At 40.7% G+C, this 19180-nt stretch overlaps 1 protein-coding gene across 7 annotated transcripts in view; it reads right to left on the reverse strand.

The window, feature by feature from the left end:
• The window catches only part of INPP5F (inositol polyphosphate-5-phosphatase F), an 86339-nt gene that overhangs the window by 49801 nt on the left and 17358 nt on the right, over window positions 1–19180 (reverse strand). For all 7 annotated transcript variants that reach the window (XM_081823398.1, XM_081823397.1, XM_081823399.1 and 4 more), the window contains exon 2: window positions 14650–14730. In XM_081823398.1, coding sequence (XP_081679524.1) covers window positions 14650–14730 — 81 coding nt within the window. The remainder of the gene's footprint in view (window positions 1–14649; window positions 14731–19180) is intronic.

Below are 19180 nucleotides of genomic sequence, written 5' to 3' on the forward strand. Positions count from 1 at the left end.
GATCTCAGGGTCCTGGGATTGAGCCCCGCATCGGGCTCCCTGCTCTGCGGGAAGCCTGCTTCTCCCTCTCCCACTCCCCCTGCTTGTGTTCCCTCTCTAGCTATCTCTCTATATGTCAAATAAATAAATAAAATCTTTTTTTAAAAAAAATGTACAATATATTCTCAAGGTTGTACAACCATCAGCACTAATTCCAAAACATTTTCATCATCCCAACTTACTTTGGTTATAACTAACCATCTGAGCCACCCAGGCGTCCCCTAAAAGGGTGACTTTATTATGGCATGTGGATTACATATAAATTTTTTTTAAAGCTCCTTCTTAAAAAAAAAAAGCAAAAGAACTTGTTAGGAGTTTTAACCTAGTGAAGCAGAGAATAAGAACTAAAAAAAGTATTTTCCGCCAAAGACAAAGGTAAAGCTAGGACAGCCTACTAATTCTTGAAATACATCAACACTACTCCAAACAGCTACCTCTTTTCACTAGTTTTCAAAAAACTAATTGAAATTACCACAATGGAGGGGCACCTGGGTGGCTCAGTTGGTTGAGCATCTGCCTTCAGCTCAGTTTGTGATCCAGGGGTCCTGAGATCAGCCCCGCATAGGGCTCACTGCTGAGCAGGGAGCCTGCTTCTCCCTCTCTCCCTCTGCCACTCCCCCTGCTTGTGCTCTCTCTGTGTCAAATAAAAAAAAAAAATCTTTAAAAAAAATTATCATAATGGAAAGAAAATGAAGATTTTGAATTGGACACAGAGCTATCTCCAGGCAAAATCACTGACTCTAGAAAACAAAGCAAAACAAATAAAAAAAACCTCATGGAAAACAATAGCAATGTCTAGTCTGTAATTATTTTGCTTTAGGTGAAACAGCACATAACAACCCTAGAAGCCTGGAAAGTCTGGCGAGAATGAGCATGTTAGTAACAGGGTTAAATGACCCAAATGTATGTTTTATAATTTGAGTGTTAAGACAAGAAAAATGCAGAATTATCCGGGCACTAGTGTTTGGCAGTCCCAGGATACATCAGGCACAATTCTGTAATTAAATTTTTAAAAGCACCAAGGCAGGCTATTGTATTCATTTATATCACCCACCAGGGAAAAAAAAAAAAAAAAAAAACTTGGCTCAATTAAAGCTGCCACACTTGAGATGCGGATGTGTGGTGGAACCAAGAGTCAAAGGTAACTTAGGCTAGCAAGGTCCTTTGGCATAAAGATATTCTTTCACCCTGTTAAACACATTACAGTGGGAGAAAAAATCAGTTTTGTAACCCTGGCTCCTCCAGGAAGAGACAGACAAGGAATTCTGACTTCCCAGCGAGATAAGAAAACTGATTAAGAATGCATTATCTTGAAAAGCATGACCAGTAGGGCAAGCTAAAACAATAGTCCTGGAAAAGATTCAATTGCTTCCTCTATACAAGAACTGACTCACTTAAAAGGGGATAAACGATTGTGGAATAAAGATTTTCATAAAAAATTCTTTTTCATCCAATTCCAGAAAAAAGTGTTTTTAGAGAGACACTCATGACCTCACCTCTAGGAAATATTCCATCTACATGTTTCTCAACATGGCTATCCATCCTACTGACATAAAGAAAAGAAAAGCATTTGATCCAACGGTGAGTTTCCAGCAATCCTTTTTATTTTTATTAATGTTAATTTTATAGGGAATATATGAATACATTCTATTTGCTTAAAAATGTAAATGCTAATGGATAAAACTAAAGTTCCCTTTGACCATTATTCCCCATTCCATGGATTTTTTTTTTTTTTAAAGATTTTATTTATTTATTTGACAGAGAGAGACACAGCCAAAGAAGGAACACAAGCAGGGGGGTGGGAGAGGGAGAAGCAGGCTTCCCGCGGAGTGGGGAGCCTGATGCGGGGCTCGATCCCAGGACCCTGGGATCATGACCTGAGCCGAAGGCAGATGCTTAACGACTGAGCCACCCAGGCGCCCCGCCATGGATATTCTTTAAATCAAATCCAAACTCCACTTTGTGAGAGCAACTGGTTACCATTTTTGGCATTAGTCCTTTTAATCTTACTTGAAAGCTTAAAAAGGACTTTAAAAAAAATGTAACTTTATTTTTCATATGAAACATTCAAATGTACATTGATTTACCGAGAACTGTTCTTTGAGGATGAGCCACTGATGGGTATTTGATGTTGCTGTTTTTTCTTTTTCTTTTTAATGCAACATAGCTTTATTTAGTATTCCAGAGTATTTAATTCAGCTTCCTTTTGCACTTAGAGTTGATGTGCTTATTTACTATTTAAATTATGTGATTACAATAATGAGTTAAAGAGATATACACAGGTTTGGGAACAAACACAATCCACGATCCACCAGGACAGAGGGGGCTTCCTACCCCGTCCCCCACCAGCCACCAGCTTTCAGCCTTCGGAGCAACCAGTGCATCCACCAACAGGCTTTGCAGAGAGGCAGTGGGGCGTGTTGGTTAATTTGGTAAATAGGTTGAGATTTAATGAAAAGAACTCCTGAAACCCTCCTATACACTGTTGGTGGGAACGTAAGCTGGTGCAGCCACTCTGGAAAACAGTATGGAGGTTCCTCAAAAAGTTGAAAATAGAGGGTGCCTGGGTGGCTCAGTTGGTTAAGCAACTGCCTTTCGCTCAGGTCATGATCCTGGAGTCCCAGGATTGAGTCCCGCATCGGGCTCCCTGCTCAGCAGGGAATCTGCTTCTCCCTCTGACCCTCCAGCCTCTCATGCTCTCTCTCTATCATTCTCTCTCTCTCTCTCTCAATAAATAAATAAAAATCTTTAAAAAAAAAAAAAAAGTTGAAAATAGAGCTACCCTACGACCCAGCAATTGCACTACTGGGTATTTACCCCAAAGATACAAATGTAGGGATCCGAAGGGACACGTGCACCTCAATGCTTATAGCAGCAATGTCCACAATAGCCAAACTATGGAAAGAGCCCAGATGTCCATCAACAGATGAATGGATAAAGAAGATATATATACATACACACACACACACTCACACATACACAATGGAATATTATGCAGCCATCAAAGAAACGAAATCTTGCCATTTGCAACAACGTGGATGGAACTAGAGGGTATTACGCTAAGCGAAATAAGTCAATCAGAGAAAGACAATTATCATATGATCTCACTAATATGAGGAATTTGAGAAACAAGACAGAGGATCATAGGGAAAGGGAGTAAAAAATGAAAAAAGACGAAACCAGAGAGGGAGACAAACCATAAGAGACTCCTAACCTCAGGAAACAAACAGGGTTGCTGGGGGGTGGGAGGGATGGGGTGGCTGGGTGATGGACATTGGGGAGGGTATGTGCTATGGTGAGCACTGTGAATTGTGTAAGACTGGTGAATCACAGACCTGTACCCCTGAAACAAATAATACATTATATGCTAATTAAAAAAAAGAACTCCTGAAAGACATACATATTCATATGTGCCAGACAATTGAAGTGAATGAAATATTTGTCTGAAAAAGATTTTGCTTTTCTTTTCTTTTCTTCTGGTTTACATTTTCAAAAGACTGGCTCTGATTTGAACTGATTCAGTAGGATTTTTTGTTAAGACTTTATTTTTTTGAGAGAGAGAGAGGGGAAAAAAAGCATTCTGTGGTATACAACCATAACTTATTTTGTAGGTTCTGTTTTCACTGCTCTTTTGGACACTCCACTTTCTCCGTCTCTCTCTAACCATTCACGTTATGACCAAAGGCAAAAATAAAGAGAGAAGGGAAGTCTGCTGTTGACTCTCACGCATTTACCTCCTTTAACTCACCCCCCAACAGCAGACTATATTTCTGAGGATCAAGCACACCCTGCACCTCTCCTGGGTCCACTTCTTGGAGGAGAGGGTGGGAAATGGCCAACCAGAGAGCACCTCCTGCCCTAACACAGTCCACTGTGGACGGAGGGGCCAGCACAGAGTTTGTAACTATGGCCACATGCGAATCCAAAGACAAGTGGATACCTATACTCCAAAGCTGTTTGTAATGTAATATTTCGAATACAGATACTTAAATTCTTGAAGGGCTTCTACAGTTAATGCCTCAGGGAGGGGTCTGCATTCCCACTACATTTATTGGAGGATGGAGTCATGTTGGTAAAGAAGGAAAATGAGAATTAGAAAAGGGAATTAAGTTGGCTCGCCTTTCCTTTCTTCTGTGTCAAACTGACATCAAGAATACTTACGTGGAGGAGCGCCTGGGTGGCTCAGTCAGTTAAGTGTCTAGCTTTCGGCTCAGGTCATGATCCCAAGGTCCTGGGATGGAGCCCCACATCCGGCTCCCTGCTCCCCTAGTAGTCTCTTCTTCCTCTCTCTTTGCCCCTCCCCGTTCGTGCTCGCTCTCTCAAATAAATAAAATCTTAAAAAAAAAAATACATGTTTCTCTGTCATGTCAAATTGACAGTCCTGAACCAATGAGTCAAATGACCCATTGCTCTTTATCTATTTTGAAGTTATGTTTAGGTTCATACAAATTTAAAATTGTTATGCCTTTCAGGCGACCTAAGCCTTTTGTAATTATTGAAATGTATATCCCTCTATGCTTCTTGCCTTAATTCTGCTTTGATATTAGTATAGCTACATCAGTTTTCAGTAGGTTAGTGTTTTCAAGATTTATTTTTTCTATCCTTTTACTTTCAAACATTCTTTATACATAGACCTAAGGTGTTTGAGAGCAGCTTGTAGATGGATTTGACTGTTCTTCCAGTATGAAAAGCTCTGCTTTAGTGGAGTTTTAAATCCATTCATATGTAATTATTGGTATATTTAGAAATCAATCTACTATCTTATTATTTGTCCTGTTCTATATACCTTAATTGCCTTTTGGGGGATTTTTAAAATTATTATTCTATGTCCTCCTTTATTCACATTTTACAATCTTTTATTTTTCTGTTAATGGTTATATCAAGGGGATGATTACAAGAGCCCTGACTTACAAAAGCCTATGTTTTTTCGTTTGTTTGTTTTTACCAGTTTCAGGTCAGTGAAAGGACCTTAGAACAGCAACCCCTGTCAACTCCCTATCGTTTCTATTGTTGTGTATTTAAATTTATATTAATTTTAACGCCACATAAAGCCAAATTCCTTTAAATTTACCAACTTACACTTTCTGTGGATCTCCATCCCTTCCCCATCTCTACACTCCAATGGAGTGTCATTTATCTTGTGCCTGAAGAACTCTCTTTAGTGTTTCTTTTTAGTGCAGATACTACTGGTAACAAATTCTCTCAGTTTCAGTTGTCTCAAAATGTCTTTATTTTCCTTAAAATTTAAAGTTACAAAATGCCAGAGAGGCACTTCGACGATATCGTTCTGCTTCCATTGTTTCTATCAAGGATTACTTCATGCTTCTGACTTTAATGTGCACTTTTTGTCTGTTTTCAGGGTGTTCTCTTTGTCTTCAGTTTTCATCAGTTTCATTATGAGGCGCAGAAGTGTAGTTTTCTTTATACTTTTCCCCTGGTGGTTCAAAGTACTTCTTAAAGCTGTGACTTGTATTTATAATTGGTTTTGGAAAATTCTTGACTATTATCTCTTCAAATATTGCTTGTCTTTTGCTGTCAGAAACAGACTAGTTTCTCTTGATCTCTTTTTGAATATATGAAGTCTCTTTAAATGTTCCATAATATTATATTATATTAACATGCTATACATTATAAGAGAAACTAATAATTGGGAAATCTTTTTTTTTTAAGATTTTTATTTACTGAGAGAGAGAGAGAATGATAGAGAGAGAGCATGAGAGGGAGGAGGGTCAGAGGGAGAAGCAGACTCCCTGCTGAGCTGGGAGCCCGACCATTTTTTCCAGGCAGGTACCTGGTAGCTAAAAGTACATCATATCGGGCTTCTAATTTTCTTACCAACTAAAAAGCCAGTTATTAATTTGTTAATCTTTCATACATAGCAGTTACTCAATAATTCTTGACTGGTTTGCTCTGTTGCCTACTAAAAGTTCCCCAAGTCTGGGTTTACAGAAAATTGACAGTGACTCACAAGGAGAGCATCCAGGGCAAGAGGCTCTTTATAGGCACCATTTCAAAAATACCGAATGGTGGAATCAGAAGCATATTCGGGTCAGCTTACAATGCTTAGGATGAATTTAAATCCCTCATAATGATCTTCCATAAAATGAAATAATCTCTTACACTCTATAAAAATATAAAGTCTTTTGTGTCTGTAATAGTTTTAGAAAACTAGAAAAGTCAAACTTAAAGTATCATTGGGCAAAATGAATGTGTATATAAAAGTACATTTTTTATATAACTATAGCTTATCCTCCTTAAAGTGCTAAGATGTTTTCTTATGTTTATTGAAAACCTTAATGTATTACATATTTTCCTACTAAGTATAGTAGGAAATATATATATATATAAATATACCTACTATAAATATAAATATACCTACTAAGTATAATTACAGATAAGTTTATGAAGTATAATTGGAAACTTTTTTTGATTTAGATTTACTTATTTGAGAGCGAGAATAGGGGTGGGGAGGGGCAGAGGGAGAGGGAGAGAGAGAATCTCAAGCAGACTCCGCTCTGAGCACAGAGCCCAACACAGAGCTCAATCTCATGACCATAAGATCATGACCTGAGCCGAAACAGAGTTGGACACTCAACCAAGCCACCCAGGCTCCCCATAATTGGGATTTTTATTCATGATGCAGGTCTACCATCATGAAGATAAATTACTGTTGGAGAGATGACACAAGCATGCTTCAAGGTTGGAGACTACCTAAAAGAGGGGACCCCAAGCCCACAGGCAGTAACCAACTTGAGAACCAAGTCAATTCCATCAGTAATCATTTTCTGCTCTGGATGGCTGATACTGGCCCACGTCTAAGTAAATGAGAACTTACTAGATTTACCAAGATTTCTTTTCTTCAACAATTAGACCTCATAATAATTTGATTATAATTACTTCAGAATGTTCAAGAAGATAAAAAGTTCAAAAAGAATATAAGGGAGGAAATATAAAAAGCAGCTTTGTAGGTGGTCCATACAGAGTGTCACTCTTACCATAACAATCCCCTTCTTTTTCCAAAGCTAAAAACTTTTAGTATCACCACCATAGGAATCACAGAGGAGAACAACTGGAGTTTAAGAACACATGGGTCTGTAACTGGAAACTGGAATGGTAGTGGAATAGCTAAGAGGCACGCTGGCCCGTCTCTAAAGAATCTCTCTGCCTGAAAGTATGAATATCTGCCAATGAGAGATGTGCTCAGCGACAAGAAGCTTCCTTGTCTGACGACCCTTGGGAAAGCTCAGAGCTATGGGTCACACTCGTGGGTCTGGTTCAAGCATTGCCCCCACCAGGGAGTTGGAACCATCTGCACCATGGAGGCTGGAGCTCAGATTGGGGACAAGGGAGGTGATGGAAAATTCTGAAGTGTACAGTAATGAAGAGGCTGTGTACAGTGATGAAGAGGCTGATGGGAGCCAAGAGCAGAGGTGAGGGCCACTCAGCACCTACGTACCTGGGGAGAGAATAAAAGGAAGAGGAAGGAAGCAGAAAAGAGCAAGAAGATGCCACTTAGCTGCCTGCTTCCCAGACCCAAAGCCATTCCAAGAACAGGTGCCCTAAACTACAAGTAAAGAATCTTTTAAGGATTAGCCAGGAACCTAGTCACCAATGAAAATTTTACCTCCAAAATAAATAATTCTGAGATCCTCATGAATAACAAAATGAATATAAAATGACTGGATTTTAATTACATTTATTTATTTTTAAAAGATTTTATTTATTTGACAGAGAGAGAGAGACAGTGAGAGAGGAAACACAAGCAGGGGGAGTGGGAGAGGGAGAAGCAGACTCCCTGCCGAGCAGGGAGCTCAATGCGGGGCTCGATCCCAGAACCCCAGGATCATAACCTGAGCCGAAGGCAGACGCTTAACTGCCTGAGCCACCCAGGCGCCCCTTGAATTACATTTTAAATCATTCCTATTTTGGTAGAAATGTAATGTCAGAGGGCGCCTGGGTGGCTCAGTTGGTTAAGCGACTGCCTTCGGCTCAGGTCATGATCCTGGAGTCCCGGGATCGAGTCCCACATAGGGCTCCCTGCTCAGCAGGGGGTCTGCTTCTCCCTCTGCCCTCTTCCCTCTCGTGCTCTCTGTCTCTCATTCTCTCTCTCTCAAATAAATAAATAAATAAATCTTTAAAAAAAAAAAAAAAGAAAGAAATGTAATGTCAGAAATAATACTGCCTTTGAATACTTCCCTCAAAGCGACTTTAGTACATGAAAAAAATCACCAGAAGTTACCTAAAGAGAGAGGTATTGAACTTTTTAACTAAGATAAAATCAGAAGTAATGACAACAGGGTACATCAAAAGCTACCTTCTGACTTAAATGTTTTTCATGGCTTCATTGAGATATAATTTATAGACCATAAAATTCACCCATTGTAAGTATACAACTCAATGGTTTTAATACACGTATGGAGTTGTACAACCATTATCCTAATCCTTACATGTTTGTAATAGTGTGAGTTGTCGGCAGACAATAAAACAATCTACTTCTCTCACAATGCAACCATACTCAGACAATTATACTCGTATTTAAACATAAGAAGCCCCGCCAGCTTCTCTCCTCTTCCCTCCACTGCCCTCAACAACTGGGGTTTTCTAGTGGCTTTTCAGGAAAGTACTGAAGCGAGGCTAGTGACACTCCACTCATTCATCACTGAAGTATATAAAATATTTCATGTCATTACTGTCCTAGCAGAGTCTCCCCAGCAGACGAAAATGGCACTTTTTAAACCATATGCATAATACATTTTACCATGTTAATGATTGTGACATCTTCCAGAGTGGAGAAACAGCAGATGGTGAGCACTATTTTAATGAATGAGAGCTACTTGAGTGAACGGTGTCTCTGGCTGTTCAACACTAGGAGTAGTAACTCAATTACTAAACCAAGAGCCTCTATTGCCAAATTAATCACGATTCCTGACAGTTTTCACACTATTTCTGAAAATATCATGGAATATATAACTTTTGCTTTTTATATTCTGATACTTCTTACCCTAACTGAGCTTATCTTCTTCTCAATCTTTAAAATAGATCTGAAAGAGTTTTTTTGACCCATTTAAAGTCTGCAGCCTAATGCAACCTTCTCATGGATGTTGGAGTGAAAATAATGGCAATCTCCCCATCACACAGAAAACAGAGGAAACATCAATCATGTGGGCCTTTTGCACAGCTGCTGACTCTGCCAAGAACCATCTCTCCTCTCACTCCCCGCCCTTATCCTGGCCTTGTCCAGATTATCTCACTCATTTTTCAGGCCTGGACTCAGACATCATGTCCTCAGGGATGCTGTCCATCCAGGACCCCCACTGCACCACTCAGGCCCCTTCATCATGTCCTTACAACATCCCACACTCTTCTTCAGAAGCTTAAGCTTAATGATCAGACAGTGTGATTGGGTAATTAATGTCTTCCTCTTGGATCCAATCCTACATTCCTGGAAGCTTCATGTTTTGTTCACCCCGCAGTCCCCATCACTGAGTGCAGACCTTGACATGCAGTAGGCATTCCATAATTATTTGTTAAACTCATAAGTATTTGCTGAATAATTATGAATAGCCCTGCTGCAGGCCAGCAGAGGGGGACACAGCCCCTGTCTCCCTGGAGCTCATCCTTAGGGGATGGGGTGGGAAGGGACCAAGAGAAAAAAGGAAAAAAAAGTTAATGTGTAATTACAGTTGTGATAAGAATTTGACTATCATTCTTAAGTCCTCCTAGACCCTACAGTGGATAAAAAATGTTGATATTTCATATAGCTTTTCTTTCATCTATTTAGCACATGACACGTTCCTTCTATTTTCTGTTCTTCATATTGATAAATCCCACTAATCAAATCAAAGTCAGACACATTCAAATTGCGGGAGATAGACTACATTACACCCTAGCTGAAAGTCCACCTGCCCGCAAAAGAGGCCTTCCAAATCCAAGGAAGCCTAACGGTTCTAAAAGGGTACTTACTTCCTAGACACAGGGTTAACACAAAAATTTTCTGGCAGAGCCTGCTAAAAGGAAGGGCAATTATCAGCCGAGAATACAACTAAATAATACTTTAAAATCCTTGCACCACACATTTTTTTAAAAGGGGCACATGGATTATGGAATATAACTTTCACTGATGCTAATATTTAACCACTAAAAACATTACTTTTTATAGATCCCCACCATGTAGTCCTTTAATGACATGTTAATATCATTAGTTTCAGCAAATATTAACATTATTGGAAAAAACAATCTAAGTTTAAAATTTATTCAAAATAATATAGCCAGAACTTAAGTGGTTCTCTAGTAGAGTATCTGACACCTCTAAATGACCTTTAAAACTAAGGGAAAAAATTAAGAGCCAGCATCTATTGAATGCTTACTATTACCAGGAACCATGCTAAGCACTTAAGGGAGTTTTATTGTACCTCACAACGATCATATCAAGGAGGTGTTAGCTTTGTCTTACAGTGGGCGAGTGGCAGCTTAGATGAAGTAACCTGACCCAAGGCTACTGTGTGATCTTCCAGGTTAGTCCAACTCTGGGGTGGGTGCCTAGTCAATAATATCTGGGGAATGGCCTATCTCACCGTGAAATAAAGGGAAAGAAGTAACAGTGGTAATTCTCTTTGCTATGCATTTGTAATAAGCATTCCAGTAGACATTAAGTTCCTATTATGGGCTGAACTATGTCCCCCCAAAATCATATGCTGGAGTCCTAACCTTCAGTACCTCATAATGTGACCCTATTTTAGAGGTAGGGTCTTAAAGAGGTAATAAAGTTAAAATGAGGTTATTAGGATGGGTTCTCATCCAATGTGGCTGGTGTCCTTAGAAGAGGAAATTTGGACACAGATGCACACAGAGAAAGGACAGTGTGACCACAGTCAAGATGATAGGAAGACACAGGGAGAAGACAACCATCTACAAGCCAAGGAGAAAGAAGAAACCACTTGCCAACACCTTGATCTTGGACTTCTAGCCTCTAGAAGCTTCTGTTAAGTCCCCCAGTCTATGGGACTTTGCTATGGCAGCCCTTACAAGCTAATCCAATTCCTAAGTCACGCCTGCTTACATTCCACAGAGCTCAGAGTTCAGTGACAGTCAGGAACAGAGGCATGGCTCACCCACGCCGCTGTTAGACTGTCAATGACATCTGTTCAAATAAACTTATGTTCCCATCTCACTAGGCAAGAACAAAAATTCGTGCACTGAAATGTGGAGAACAAGTAGGAGGGAAACAGGAGTGAGAAAGAGTTTAAGTACAGACATGTTATCCCCCCATCCTCTACCCCCAGAAGGTAAGATGCTCCCAGGGGAGAATGCACCTGAAGTGATCCTGTTAGTTCTAGTCCTTCCTGGGAGCAAATCTCCCACCAGCCAGGCCAATGGTGTGGCCAGAGCAGGAGCTTTAGCGGGGCTCTGGGAGGGGAGGGGATGAGGCATCCCAGGGCAGAGAATGCAGGAGCGAAGGGAGAAGGGGAAGATGGTTGCAGAAGGGTGGGGAGCTGGGGGGTGGCATGGGGGCGGAGTGACACCCTGGGGTGTGGCTGCAGTTCTCTCTGGTGGGTGGTGGGTGAGGGAAGGAAGAGCAGCAGGGGGCCCAGAAAAGATGTTCCTTTGCTTCCTCCCCACTCCTCTTAAGAGCCAAACCTTAGAAGTGATGTGACAAGAGGGGGGGGAGGGAAGTACAGAGATTACTTTCCCTGCCTTTCTTTCCTTATATTTTCTTTCTTCACCTCTCCCTTTTCCAAAATGGCCTGTAGACAGGAACCCCCACTGCTCATCAACCACTTGCTCGGAATCCAAAGGCAAAGCAATCCAACTTTGTTTTGTGTATGCTGATAAGTTTGTATTTGCAACCAAAAGAGCCTTGATAAAATAGTGGTAATTTATTAAGGACCTTCAGTCTCATTTAGACTCACAATACTGTAGGGGAAAAAAATGAGGGCAGTTATTTTTACTCTTGTTTTACAGCTTACAAAGTGGAGGCTCATGGGCATTGTGGCCCCAGTGAATCAGCCTTCTGGGATGCAAGCCTTTGTGAAGCCCCCTCTGATGTTCACTGTGGGCTTGGGTACGGGACTTCCTTTGGCCAGTGGAGTATTAGCAAGCTCAGGGACAAAAGCAGAGGCTTGATAAAACTTTGTACACCGGGACTGGTCTTCTTGGTGCCCAGCCCCCACCTCGAAAAAATGTCCAGGTGTCCAGGATAGAAAGAGGACCCAAGGGGAGGCCTTGTGAGATGAGTTTCATGGACAGAGACGCTCCAGGCAAAGTCCCAGCTGAATCCTGCCACACAAGTGACCTCAGACAACAGAAGAAAAGGGGCAAAAGAGCCTCTAGGTCAGTCCACAGAATTGTGTGATATTATATGTTGTTGTTCTAAGGCGCAATAGATAAATGAAAGCCATGTTAAGTATCCCCCTCTATATCTTGAAGCTAATAAATAAAGTTTGGATTCAGATCTCCTTACTGATTTCAGTGATTTATTCATTGCTCCAGCATGTGACTGAAACTGAAGAAAAATAACTCAAGTTTCATAAGCTTCATTTAAACAATAGAAAATGAGTTTTAGCTCAGAACACTCAGCTATGAAATTATCCTGTCAGCATATAAATGAATTAAAAATATATTTATGTAAATGTGGACAGGTAGGAGAGTGTTACTAAAATACTTAGCATGGTTATACAATGTCTAAATGCTTTTCTCCTCATACCAAAAGAATTACAAAACTACCAAAGACAGAATATATAACAATGTTTATAGCGGTATTATTTCTAATAGCAAAAATAAACCCCCAAACAATTACACACTGACAGAAGAAAGGACAAATTATGATATATTCATACAAAAGTGAAAATAAAGAACTAAAAGCTTCATACATCAACACTGGTAAATCTCAAAAATATCGAGTTGAATCGAGGGGAAAAAAAAGAAGTAGAAGAACACAAACAGCTTAATACCGTTTATGTAAAGTCCCCCAAATACAAACCTTAGCATATTACTTAGGAATACATATGTAATAAAAGCACTAATGAAAATCAAGGGAATAAACACAAAATTAAAAATAGCAGCTGCTCTTGAAGGGAAGAAAGCAGGACACACGTGGAGGAAGGCACAGTGAGGGATCCAAAGACATCGGTTATGTCTCATCTCTTAGTTTGGGTGGCAGATGGATGTGTGTTTTACAACCTACACCGTGTATCTGTGGTAAATAGCTTTTTGTATCTATGAAATATTTCATGAAATCAACCCAGTTCTCAAATACACAACAATTTTAAAGATTTTATTTTTAGGGCGCCTGGGTGGCTCAGTAGGTTAAGTATCTGCCTTTGGCTCAGGGCATGTTCTCGGGGTCCTGGGATCGAGCCCCATGTTGGGCTCCATGCTCAGTGGGGAGTCTGTTTGAGATTCTCTCTCTCTCTCCCTCTCTCTCTGCTCCTCCCCCTCCACTCGTGCTTGCTCTTTCTCTCTCAAATAAATAAAACCTCTCTTTTTTTTAAAGATTTTATTTATTTGACAGAGAAAGACACAGCGAGAGGGAACATAAGCAGGGGGAGTGGGAGAGGGAGAAGCAGGCTTCCCACAGAGCAGGGAGCCCGATGCGGGGCTCAATCCCAGGACCCCGGGATCATGACCTGAGCCGAAGGCAGACACCCAACAACTGAGCCACCAGGCGCCCCTAAATAAATAAAATCTTTAAAAAAATGTTTTTATTTCTAAGTAATCTCTACACCCCACGTCAGGCTTGAACCCACAACCCTGAGATCAAGAGTCACATGCTCTACCCACTGAGCCAGCCTGGCACCCCACAACAATTTTATTTTAGAAGAGTAAGAAAGGGCATACTACAGAGGTAGCCAGACTCCCAATTACACGGTAATAATGGTAAAGCTACCTATAGTTCATAACTCATTAAAACTGATGTCAAAGGAGAAACAGATATTTAAATACAGTGCTTAAAATATTTCAGTTAGTACTTTTCAGGACTTTTTGGAACCCGCCTATATAACATCTCTTTTCTCATCATCAAAATTCCTTCTGAACCCCAGACACAAGGGTCTGTCTTCTAAGCAAGGGCCTGGTGAATAACCTAGACCTTTCATCAATTTGCCTGCCCTGGTGAGGGCACCTGGAAAGGGCCACACTGCATGCTAAGAGAACCTTACTCTTCCCTGGCCAGAGTTGATTGTATCCAGAATGGACATCCGACCCAAAGTTGGCCAGTCATGGTCTGCCATCTGCCTACCTCACCAGCCTTCTTCCTACCACCTTCTCCCTCGAAATCAGTGCAGTTGGTGTCTCTACCTGCTAGAGCACATACCATAATTATCAAATAATCATACAATTATTTCAGTGATTACTTACTGATATCTGTCTTCCTAAACTGTAAGCTCCACAAGGGTGAGAGCAGGTCAGTTTTTTCTCACTATTGTGTTCTACCAACTAGAATAATTCCTGACACATAGTAGGTATGTGATACTTAATACCTACTTTGGGTAGACCTAAAATTAGGGCAAAGGAATCAAAGCCATAACAGAATCCACATTCATCCTCAAAGAAGAAAATGCCATAGAATGCCGCATTAAATTTGACAAATTGAAGGACTTTATAGAAACATACCTGAATGAAGTTGAATTTTCCCAATAACACCTTCTACCAATCCCAAACAAATGGGATTCCAGGCAAGGAGTAGATCAGTAGCTAAAAGAAAACAAGAAGCACTCATGAGAAAATATTAATCAGAGAACATATTAAGACAGTATCTTCAGCAGTCTATTTTAAACGATCAACATCCCCAAAGGGCAGTTATGAACAGCCAGAACTGAATACATTACTGTAAAGCAATTTGTGGAAAAGCATTAAATCCGAGGCCTGAATAAGGTCTCGGCTACAAGGACAGTTATGGGGCGAGAACTGACAAGCTGAGCCTCTCCTCGGATGGGAGGCAGTACTTGGGCGCCCTGCAGTGGAGGAAAGAGGCTGGTACACTGCAAGAGGGCAAATCAGAGAAGTCCTCCACGGTCCCAGCCAGTCCGATTCAAAGACAGGGCCTGAGAAACAGCCAGGAAGAGGTCCACTTACTGGACCACACCGTGGAAAATACCCTTTCCCAAAAACGCTTACACCAAGCAAAGAAATCCAGAAAGCTGGTGCTCTTTTATGGGACTAAGAGCCACGGCTATTTCTTGCGGGCCTAGTCTGTGCCAGGCATCCCAATGAGGGTTCCTCAGAACAGAACAGAATGCTCTGGGTGACTTCTCGCAATTTTCCCCAAGGACGGCACATAACGGATACTAGTCTAGCCGACCAGGCAGGAGGCTAATTCATTACACTCAGTGGATGTGTGAGGACTTCAGGACTTAATTCTCTTGCAAAACCCAGGGTGCAACAGTCTGTTCTATACATGGAGATAAATGTGACGCTAGTGGTAGCTCAATAGCTGGAAAAAATTACCAAGGATGAAAACACGATTTCCCTTAGTAGAAAATTAAAATTACATTTTAATTATTACCATTTAAATTTTATTTTAGGGAAATTTATAATCAATCTGTAACTCATGGGGAAATTACAGACAATAATTCATAGTCTCTAAATTCATTTGAGTTTTGACTATTGTATCTTGAATGCCTTTGTTGTTCATGATAACATTCAGTGGGAGGCAAATAAAGTTGACTTCTCTTTGGGCAGAACTGCAACTCAAAGCCAGACCTGCATGACTCATGGCCTGCGCTCTTAACCATTGTGCTACAGAATCCATACGTGGAACTAACCAGTAAGACAATATTTACATTTTAAGTAATATGCATTCTTATTATAAAAGTCATCCTGTATAAAATTGGAAAAAAATATTTTATCACTCCCATCCCACCAGCCAGAAAACTTATTTTGCTACGTTTCAGGTCATATGTCTGTGTGCATTCCACATCACAAGACTGCAAATACAGCAGTGTATACTAATTTTTTTCTTGTAACATTTCTTGAGTATTGTGTCATGTCTTTAAAATACTCTTCAAGGGGCACCTGGGTGGTTCAGTTGGTTAAGCATCTGCTTTCAGCTCAGGTCATGATTCCAGGGTCCTGGGATTGAGCCCTACTTTGGGTTCCCTGCTCACCCTCTTCCTCTGCTACTCCCCCTGCTTGTGCTCTCTCTCAATCTGTCAAACAAATAAAATCTTAAAAAAAAAAAAATTAAAAAAATAAAATACTCTTCAAAATTGTAACTTCATGGCTACATAATTTTCCACTAAAGGAAGCTTCCTTACTCTTGGACATTTAAGTGATTTCCAGTTTTCCCCCATTGTTAAAAAATACTGTGATAGGGGTGCCTGGGTACACAGTCGGTTGGGATGGTGACCTCAGGATCATGAGATCCAGCCCTGAGTAGGGCTCTGCACTCAGCACAGAGTCTGTTTAAGACTCTCTCTCTCCCAAAGGGGAGCCCTCTTACACTGTTGGTAGGAATGCAAGCTGGTGCAGCCACTCTGGAAAGCAGTATGGAGGTTCCTCAGAAAGTTGAAAACTGAACTACCCTATGACCCAGCAATTGTACTTCTAGGTATTTATCCAAAGGATACAAAAAATAGTGATTCGAAGGGGCACCTGCACCCCAGTGTTTATAGCAGCAATGTCCACAATAGCCAAACTATGGAAAGAGCCCTGATGTCCATCGACAGATGGATAAAGAAGATGTGGTGTGTGTATACGCACACGTACACACACACACACACACACACACACACACACACGGAATATTACTCAGCCAACAAAAAGAATGGAATCTTGCCATTTGCAACGATGTGGATGGAACTAGAGGGCATCATGCTAAGCGAAGTAAGTCAGAAAAAGACACGATTTCACTCATATGTGGAATTTAAGAAACAAAACAGATGAACATAGGGGAAGGGAAGGAAAAATAAAATAAAAACGGAGAGGGAAACAAACTATAAAGGACTCTTAACTATAGGAAACAAACAGGGTTGCTAGAGGGGAGGAGGTTGGGGGATGGGGTAACTGGCTGATGGGCATTAAGGAGGGCATTTGATGTAAAGAGCACTGGGAGTTATATGCAACTGATGAATCACTAAATTCTACCCCTGAAACTATGAATCTATTATATGTTAACTAAATTGATTTTAAATAAAGTTTTAAAAAAAGACTCTCTTGGGGCACCTGGGTGGCTCAGTCGTTAAGCGTCTGCCTTCGGCTCAGATCATGATCTCAGGGTCCTGGGATCGAGCCCCACATCGGGCTCTCTACTCTGCAGGAAGCCTGCTTCTCCCTCTCCCATTCCCCCTGCCTGTGTTCGCTCTCTCGCTGTGTCTCTCTCTGTCAAATAAATAAATAAAATCTTAAAAAAAAAAAAAAAAAAAAAACGGGCGCCTGGGTGGCTCAGTTGGTTAAGCGACTGCCTTCGGCTCAGGTCATGATCCTGGAGTCCCGGGATCGAGTCCCACATCAGGCTCCCTGCTCAGCAGGGAGTCTGCTTCTCCTCTGACCCTCCTCCCTCTCATGCTCTGTCTCTCTTTCATTGTCTCTCTCGCAAAATAAATAAAATCTTAAAAAAAAAAAAAAAAAAAACCTCTCTCCCTCTGCCCCTCCCCCCACACACTTGCTCCCGCTAAGATAAATCTTTCAAAAAAAAAAAAAAAAACCGATAAATGATGGATATTATGTGAATATTTTATTGCCTCTGTAATTAACAGCTCTAGGACAGATTCCTAGGAATGAAATTAGTAGGTGAAAACATAAGAAAATTTAAAGCTTTCAGACATTACTGAATTGCTTTCCACAGAGTTATACCAACTTAGACTTCTGCCTGAAACATAGGAAAATGCTTGTTTTAAGGTACTCTTGCCACCATTTAGAATTTCTTTTTAAATTTTTCTCATTTGCTGGTATCCATTGCCTAAATGATGTTTATTTTCTTTTCACTGCAGGTAAAATTTAACATTTAATTATAAAATCTGCTTATGTTTTCTTTTTCTAGGATTTTCTCATTCATATCTAACACATCTTGTATATTCCTTATTGATTTGAATCCTTTTACACTAAAATGTCGACTCTGACGTGTCTGCACCTATTTTCAATTTTTAATTCTTGTACCGTTCCTTTTTCCATTATTTTTACACTTAAGAAGTTGTTCTTTACCCAGTATTAAGTATTTATTAATTTTATTTCCTTGTTAACTTTTAAAAGTCTAACTACTCTACTGGAATTCATGTTAGTGTATAGACTAAAAATACCCTGATTTCTCTTCGAACAACATGCCAGAATCTCTGTGGCAGGCAGGCCAAATCTCAACATCTACAGATGCCCCTCTAAGGAAAGAGCTCCAACTACCCATAACCCTGTGCCCTGACCTCAGATGAACAGACCACAGTTGTAGGACTCTACCCTTTGGGTACCGAATGAGCTCTAGAAATATGGAAGAGGAATACAACGTTAGAGGTAAAGCAGCCAGGAACAGTTACATTTAAGCAGAAGGAAAGCGGCAAGAAAAATAATGCAGAGGAAAGTGCAAAGTTTGTTCTCAAATTTGTCCCTTCAGTGGAGAAACACTTATCAAGTACCTGCCAGGAACCAGGCGCTGTACCAGGCTACGAAGATATAAAAGTAAAGGAGCAAGCTGTCTAGAACAGAAGACCAGTGGCTGCAGTGGAGATGTGGATTGATAAGATTGGAAAAAGTAAACTGAGGCCAATTGTAGAGAGATGTGAATAAAAAACTAATGAGCGTGTGCTTCCTGGAGACCAGGGCAGGCAGATAATGGCATAAATAAAATAAGACTGCAGCCAAGGATTAGCTGACAACATTGACAGGAGGTAGAGCCTGAGAGAAGGGAAAGGAACAATTACAAGTGTGTTCTAAGAGTCTTAGCCCGTAATGACCTGGAGCTACGTAGCCCAGGGGGTGGTGGGAGCAGTAAGTGAAGAATGCATAGGAGGTTAACATGAACCACCACAAAGGAAGCCAGGAAGGACAGGAAGAGAATAAGTAAAATAAAAAAATGCCATTGAAATCTCTCTTCTCTCCAGAGTGGGAGAAGGAGAAGAGACAGGGTATACAGCAGCTGAAAGAGAAGGTGGGTGAGAACCTCCTAACTCAATAGTCTTTCCCACCTTTGGCATTTTGGGCCAGGCGAATACATCAG

This window comes from Leptonychotes weddellii, chromosome 6, assembly GCF_054177405.1.
Source record: "Leptonychotes weddellii isolate Sample4059 chromosome 6, ASM5417740v2, whole genome shotgun sequence".
NCBI lineage: Eukaryota > Metazoa > Chordata > Mammalia > Carnivora > Phocidae > Leptonychotes > Leptonychotes weddellii.